Source organism: Anneissia japonica, unplaced genomic scaffold (assembly GCF_011630105.1).
Source record: "Anneissia japonica isolate Jap-2015-1 unplaced genomic scaffold, ASM1163010v1 scaffold2823_len59780_cov132, whole genome shotgun sequence".
Taxonomy (NCBI): Eukaryota; Metazoa; Echinodermata; class Crinoidea; order Comatulida; family Comatulidae; genus Anneissia; species Anneissia japonica.
In genome coordinates, this window is record NW_022718864.1 from 23808 (window position 1) to 32588 (window position 8781).

At 32.3% G+C, this 8781-nt stretch overlaps 1 protein-coding gene across 1 annotated transcript in view; it reads left to right on the plus strand.

Annotated features, from left to right (window-relative positions):
• The first annotated feature begins 5720 nt into the window (after nucleotides 1-5720).
• LOC117110640 (LON peptidase N-terminal domain and RING finger protein 3-like) overlaps nucleotides 5721-8781 on the plus strand; it is a 5686-nt gene continuing 2625 nt past the window's right edge. The window contains exon 1 of the mRNA XM_033253404.1: nucleotides 5721-5883. Within this exon, the coding sequence (XP_033109295.1) occupies nucleotides 5826-5883 (58 nt within the window). The 5' untranslated portion in view covers nucleotides 5721-5825. The remainder of the gene's footprint in view (nucleotides 5884-8781) is intronic.

Consider the following 8781-nt stretch of genomic DNA (forward strand, 5'->3'; position numbering starts at 1 on the left):
GATTTGATTTGTTAAAATATTTTGTTATCATATACACGATAAATCGTTATCGAATCGTTTGGTGTAAAAACCTCTTTGATTTCTTTTGTTTTGTATATCAACAATATCTTTTTATCGTTATCATTATCGTTGAAGTATAAACAGGCCTTTATTCAGATAATTATGGAATAAAAAATGCACGAACAAATTGTGGTGGTAATTGAGCATCACTAAAATACTACAGCTTGTTCAAATAATATTCTGTTACTGTAATGTCCATAGTGCATAACAGCAAAGGGAGGACTCAATATGTATTTGGAATAGAATTGTCAACGAAACCAATATATGTACCGTAATCTGTTACTGCAATGTCCATAGTGCATAACAGGATCATAGGCAAATGGAGGACTCAATATAATATTTGGAATAGAATTGTCAACTACACCAATATATGTACCGTATGTTTAAGTTGTGAAGATAATTTCTAGTATTGAAATATAGGACTCTCCTGTAAAATATACATTTTACATTTTAAAATGCAAATGAAATAATCCTAAATGTCTAATTATTTTATAGCATTGTCTGACTTTAGTGTGCTTAAGGCCGTTGTTTCAAGCTGGTATGACGGCAACCGAAGTCTTCCTATGCTTAAAGTGTTGTTCAGAGACAAGGTGGAATATGGAAAGCTATCAACAGCAACTGACACGTTGGAATTGTTGAACAATTTGTTTACACACGACTATCTGAGTTCACAGAATCTTGGACTTCTGTGTGATACTATTAGTGCAACTAAACATTTTGCGCTTCAGTGGAAGGTTAAAGAAATAATACCATCATTCCCGGATGTTAAAGAAGGAAACATTTCAGTAACATTCACACCCCATAGACAAAGGCTAATGAAATTTGGGATGGTACTGACCCCAGCCGATGTTACGCAGATCGATGGGTTGTATAATACACCTCGTAAGGACTATACAGACGGCTGGGAAATGATCACTGATCTTGAAGACAGACTGATAATCAGCGAAGGAAGAATGAAGGAGTTTATTTATTCTCTGAAAATCCATAATCTCAGTCTGGCAATAAACGCATTAACAACATGAAGGTACAGTATTTTTTGCTGTTTTGTATGACCAAGACATCATTGATTTTATGTTGCATTATTTTATATTGTAAATGTTGTTATAAATAATGGCTTGAAAGATCAGATCATTCTTAAGCGGCCACGTTCATATAGTCGGGCCCTGTAAAAAACGTTTAATTTTTTAAATTAATTGTTACTATAAAACTTAAATAAACTGCTGCTTTTACTTACCTTAGTAGTACTGTAGTAATGTAGTGTATAGTATAAAATGTGCTTAGTGTGCCATAAAAATGTCAATAGAAATTTTTTAATGTGTTCGTAACATGTGTTCGAGTGAAGGCGATTGGAATGATTTATAAATTGGTTGGATGTTCTTAAATGAAGCAAATCTGAATTTAGGCTGACAAATGCTGGTAAACACAGTTGGATGAACATCTAAATGTGGATTTCATTTTTTCAGACTGTTAAATTATGTTGTTAAAGAAAGTAATCATTCATTCCCAAGTACAATAAAACAAGTTCATGACCTGTGACACATGAACAAATAGCAATGAAAACAGTATGGTACATTATAAGTAGAAGGTATTAATTGAAGTAATTCATAACTTAATTAAATATTTTTGTATATTTTGTGAATTTAGAATGGAATAAACCAGAGGCGGATTGTTATAAAACGGTCTTAACTGGTAGTCTTAACTCCTCGAATATAGCCAGCTTTATCACGGTCTTACTAAAGTCATTTCTCCAAGACCATTGCTATAAAACAGTCTTCCCTAAGACCGCTTTGAGTATTGAAACGCAAACAAGCACTCCCTGGTAACGTAAGATCGGGAGCAACATCATGCGTGCTTGAAGCACGCAAATGTATCGAAATGAACTTATGTCAGAGGTCAGTGGACTTATGTAACAGCAAATCATAATGCAGCTCATTCTTATATAAGCACTGAGGCATACATTATACAACCTTTTTTATTTAGGCTGGGAGATAATATCTACCTGATATGAAAACTAACAATCACATTATGACGCTTTGCGTTTATTGAAACTTGCTTTGTACAGCTATCTGTAAAGTTTTAACTTGATTCATTTGAAATTGAGAATTAGTCAACAATTTATCTAATGGCTTTCAAAAATAATTATAATGCTAAATGTTTTTTTAATAATGAAATAAAAATAAATGAAAGTAATTTTTGTTTTCTATTTTAATACTTTCTTGTATTTGATGTTCTTTTGTTTTAATCAACATTTATATTATCCTTGTCCTTTCACAGCCTTAAAAACTTTTTTTTTATTTTAAAAATGTTTTTAACATTATTTATTTTTTATTAATCAGCAGTAATATTAAGCTTTATCCAGATAAATCTTCTTGGACAAAATAAACAAACTGTTAATATATAGTCCATATATGTCCATATATAGTTCTTATGTGCCCATATAAAATAGTCATGATGTGTCCCTATATAGTCATGATGTTTGAATGGTTGTGATATCATGATATGAATTGGTTTTTTTTAAGTAAAATTGTTTTTATTACTGACATGTTCTTCAGGTACTACAGAAAATTTTATCTCCGTTACCAACATCGGAAAATTAAAAATGTTCGGAAATTCAGCATCATGGTATTCTAGGCAGGTGTGTTTATGGAATGTCAACACCATTCAGTGTCTTCTCATCTTGATTGGATGACCTGGCGTCTGCAATACTTGTAGGTCTTAACCAATCGGTACACAGAGGATGTACAGGTAGTAACCAATCAGGTGACAGAGTGAGTGCAAGTAGTAATCCAATCAATTGGTGCGAGTAGTATTACCAGCGGCCAAAACTCTTCCACAGATGTATGCTCCAAGGTAATTTAAGATATATTACATATTATTATTATTATTATTATTATTATTATTATTATTATTATTATTATTATTATTATTATTATTATTGATCTTTATTAATTGAATTATGAGGCTTAGTTTACCAATAGGTTTACCAAAAATTGAACATGGCAAAATGAAGAGCACCACCTTTTCTAAATGCTCACTACTTACTGTGCTATTCTTTTCACCTTTAAGCAAATACATATTTTTCAAGAAATACCAAGTATATTAATATTTTCTACAAAAAAAAAACATTTACATGAACTTTAAAAGTATGGTGTATTTCAACTTAAATTTTCTGTAAATTGGATAAACTCAATAATTCTAATTTTAACAGATGTTAATCAAGCAATGATTGAGGATTTTTAGGGTTAACGATGGTTAACTATTCGAAAATTCAACCAAAGTCAGAGTAATTTTCAGTTTTATTCCGCCTCAGCTTCATACTTGAAGCAGTCAATCTTTAGACAAAATATAATCAACACATAACTAATTGCAACAGAAATAATTTCCCAGAATCTGTTTGTGAAATGTACACATAATAACATACTAAAAGTCTGAAAAAATCCAGTGGGTTAAAATCAAATGGTTCATCGCAAAACTGCTGTGTTGAAGCGTATAAAAGCCTGCTGTTGCCAAGTACTTGCTAACGCAAAAAATGTTAATAATAAGGTAGATCGCCGTGGAACACATTGGTTTGTCAATCTTTTGCCAAATGATCTTCTGTTTATAACAGAGGTGGGGGGAAACACTAGCTAATAACAGAGGGGGTGGAAAAAACTTGCTAATAACAGAGAGGGTGGAAAACAGTTGTTTGTAACAAAGAGAGGAGAAAAGAGTTGGTAATAACAGAGGGGTGTGGAAAAGACTTTTCTGATATTGGTGCAGTGTGCGCTAAAAAAAACTAAAGCATTCTGACCCCACTACTGGTATGTCTAATTTCAGTGTTCTTATAAATGCTTTTATACATAATGATTATACCATAATAACTGAGAAGTCGCACGACATTATAGAATCCGTCCCAGGAACAGATTGTTCATAAGGTATTTGATCCGATGACTGGTGTGATAATGTGAAGCACTTTAATACGTTCGCTGCCATAGACTTGCATTCACGTCCACACCTCTCCAACATTCCACTATTGTATTGCACGTAAACTCTCTGGCAGTTGTCGTAAGAGCACAGAATTAGTAATTTCACTACAGTTGAATGACATGTTTTTCATATGGTGGCGCCCTTGATAACATGGTGTATGGGATGAAAGTAGGAGAAAAGTCTTGGCAGTTAATGTGTTAAAACCCTTGGAATGAAAACATTCTTTATTTTCATTTGTAGGTACAGAGTTAAGATACAGAGTGGGGGTAGTGGGGGACTGGAAATCACATGTCTCCTCAACTCCATTGTAATTTTACATGCAATTTGGCCTCTGGCCAAAATAAGTCTTTTTTTTTTAGCATATTTTAAATGTGTTGGTAGAATCATTATGTTCTTAAGAATTTATTTTTAAAATGCTATGCCCAACATTTAATTACAAAGACACTATTACAGTATATCAAGTTGCATACTTATTTTAAAAATTCAATACAAATCAAAGAAATTAAAATTTTCATTTGTTATTAGGTTTATTTATTAAAGTTAATACCAGGTTAATTTATTAGAGGAGCGAAATTATACTACATGAATCAAACCAAAGACAATATTTTTATTTCTTTTACAGTATTTAGCAAGCAAGAAATTTTCAGTCAATGTTCTGATACAAAAGATAATAAAACAGTACTTTAAGAAAAAGTTTCACGAACAAGAGGAGATCCATGCGGAAGAAATGGAAGAATTACGGGGTAAGAATCTTGATGTTTGATTAAAACTGTGCCATCATTATTCTCATCAGCAGTGGTGCGCAAGGGCGGGGGCAATGAGGGCATTTCCCCCGTCTGACAGGCCTGAATTCCCCATCTTCCGATGCATGGCTAGGTCATCGGATAAAGAATTTTTAAAAATAATAATTTTTCTATCCAAATAATGTTATTCTGACTGCCAATCCCTAATATTGTGGTCTAAAAGCACAATTTGGGCCACACTAATCCATAAAAACTCTCGCTGTTAACCCTACCAGTGATTCTTTATTCCCCGCCGTTGACCAAGGCTTCGTCAGCCCCTTAGTTTGGACCCCTCTGATGGACATGTCACACTTCTTGTCGGGAAATTTTTTGCATGAGTCAGCATTAACACCATTAGTTCCATGTCCCATTGGCAAGTATCAGGTCTTTGGAGGTCATTGAGGCACTCTTGGTGCCTCAATTTCCTCTAATCTGTTGGTTCTTTCCTTCGGTAGAACCCAAAGAATCTTCAGACAAGTGCCTTCACTAGAACCCCCAGCCAGGTGCCTTTGCTAAAATCTGAAGAACCCCCAGCCAGGTGCCTTCGATAGAACCTGATGAAGCCCCAGTCAGGTTTCCTTCGCTAGAGCCAGAAGGCGCCCCAGCCAGGTGTCTCTAGCCTTTATTTTGCACTACTGTGCATGCCCCAAGTTCTTGATTGGTTTGTTGGCTGTGCTAAACACTAGAAATTGTAAATACAAGATGTATTACTAAAATGCCATCCAATATGTGATGTTATGCCATGATAGAGCAATTTTAAATATGAAAAAAATATATATATTAGCAATAAATAAACATGGCTGTAAGTTGAAAAAAAACTACCTTATTTGATAAGGATAATGTGATAAAAAATAGATATTAAATATTTAAAACTAAATTTAATTTTCCATTTCTCCTAGATTTTCTGATTATGGTTGCATGCTAAAAATTGAAGAAGTGCAAACATTGCCAGATGGAAGGTCAATCATCAGAAGCGTGGGGGGTGGGGGGAAGTGATTCAAAGTGTTGATTCGGGGAATGCGTGAAGGGTACAACACAGCCAATGTCAGGTTTATTGAAGATGACACTGTACAAGGTATGTAGGTTTACATTCAAATAGTCTTCTCATGACTAAATAACTGAACTCCTTAATCCTCAATTGTAAGAGACTTCGTCATTGCACCATTTATTGTATTAGAATTGTTGATGAATGTTCATTTTTGGATGAATAAATTTTACATTGAACTTTGACATTCATAATAATATATAATAATAACTTTACTTGAAAACTACACTTTTGAATCAGTGGCACACATCATGTCACAATAAAACTATAAAACCACGGACAAAAACAACGCATGTATACAGAAATAAGACAGCTTAAAAGACAATTCAATAAAATGTACAGAGAAATTAGCATTTAACACCATTCAAAATTATTAAAATACAAGTAAAACAGGAATCGGTAAAATGTGCAAAAGGATAAAATTTGGATTAAGTCGACTTTAAAATTTACCAGAATCTGTACATTAAATTGGTAGAATGAATGCTATCCACATCATTTATTTTGTCCAATATACATTTAAGATACATCAGAAAATTGTCTTTTGTACACTACAGATTTTTTAAGAAAAAAAATATGGACAAAAAAAAACAAGACAAAAATATCAATATGGGGAAAACGTATACATATATAAACTAAATAATGGACGTTTAAGAAAGATTTTTTATATAGGGTGTTTAAAATGGTTTGAAAGTGCTAAGAATAAGACTTAAGATTAAAATCATGCAATGCTGTATATTCTGACTCAGATTGTTCTTAAAAGTAGGTTATGTGATCGCCACACTCTTAATATATGCTTTGCAGTACTTATCCAATATTACCCAATGCCATTCACAGCTTGATTTCAAGATTTCCTGAGATAAACAAGTGCCATATCCTCTTCTCCCTTTGTACATAATGTGCATGTGATGTCATGATCAGTAAACCAATAGTGGGTTTGAGATGTTAATGGAACAGTATTTGATCTGGTATTGAATTTCAGGAAAAAACTGTGAAAATCAAGTTTGACCATTATATAACATTCACAACCCAGCTGTTGTGTTTTAATTTGAGAATACACTTTAAATGAAGACTTTCTAATTATTTGCTCCTTTATTTCCTCAGCATTATGTTCTCGTACTAAATTTTCACATACATTAAACATTGCCATGTTAAATTTGTTCATACGTAGCTTATCCAACTTTTTATCAATTTCTTTCTTGTAGAGGATGACATTAATCAACTGAACACATTACATCAGTCGGTATACAGTGTCCGTCTTTCGTTCACGGATCTCTAAACACTACGGAGGAATGCCAGCGTTACCGGAAAACCCGCTAGAATCACCTGATGGCCCCGGATGGACTTGGTGGTTGCTAGCCGTCCTTCCTGTAGCCCCAAGAGCACAACTAGAATGCATGTCAATGACAAGCCTTAGGGAACGTCTGTTGTTCCTGCGAAGATGCTTGCGAGCATCATCAGAGTCGTAGATCTGTAAATTTGTAAAATATTATCTAATAATGTCCATACGGGTTTAAGCGTCTACAGTATTTAAACTATCAGCAGTATTTCAAAATATGTGGAACATTGTCCAAGTAAAAAATTGATAGGTACATACTAACTGTGGTTGTATCTGCTTTACATTTCTTTGATTTAAATCCACTATTAGTAGTCACACCAGAGTATGTGTCCTTTTCATGACAATGTAGAAGGCTTCCTTTAGGTTTTGAGGGGTTCTGTATTGGTTAACAAAATTATGACATAAAAAATATTATGGAGACTTTTTGATATTTGCTAAAATTTGTTTAAATATTTGTCTTCTTTGTTTTATCCAAGTTTTTATTTTTGTGGACATTTATATTTATTGGCCTTTTATTTTGTGATCACTACATTACATTTTTATTCTTGTGTTTTATCTGCAATTACTGTTTTCTTTTTCATTAATTTAAAAAAAGAAATTTGTAGGTCTGATTTTATTCATCTCAAATTTTGTGGCTCTTTGTTTATTGATTTTATGTTTATTGATTACTAATCAGCTTAATGAGATTACATTGATTAACGATGGAAATGATGTAATGACAATAAAGACATGTGTAGGATCAATGTTTATTGATTAGCAATCATCTTAATGAGATTACATTGATTAACGATAATGAATACAATAAAGACATGTGTAGGATCAATGTTTATTGATTAGCAATCATCTTAATGAGATTACATTGATTAACGATAATGAATACAATAAAGACATGTGTAGGATCAATATTTATTGATTAGCAATCATCTTAATGAGATTACATTGATTAACGATAATGAATACAATAAAGACATGTGTAGGATCAATGTTATTTTTTATTGACACACTGCAAAGGTCTATTAAAATTGAATATTTTCTAATATTTGATTTTATGGTTATTGATTACTAATCAGCTTAATGAGATTACAATTATTAACGATGGAAATCATGTAATGACAATAAAGGCATGTGTAGGATCAATGTTTATTGATTAGCAATCATCTTAATGAGATTACATTGATTAACGATAATGAATACAATAAAGACATGTGTAGGATCAATGTTTATTGATTAGCAATCATCTTAATGAGATTCGATAATGAATACAATAAAGACATGTGTAGGATCAATGTTTATTGATTAGCAATCATCTTAATGAGATTACATTGATTAACGATAATGAATACTATAAAGACATGTGTAGGATCAATGTTTATTGATTAGCAATCATGTTAATGAGATTACATTGATTAATGATAATGAATACAATAAAGACATGTGTAGGATCAATGTTTATTGATTAGCAATCATCTTAATGAGATTACATTGATTAACGATAATGAATACAATAAAGACATGTGTAGGATCAATGTTATTTTTTTAGCAATCATCTTAATGAGATTACATTGATTAACGATAATGAATACAATAAAGAC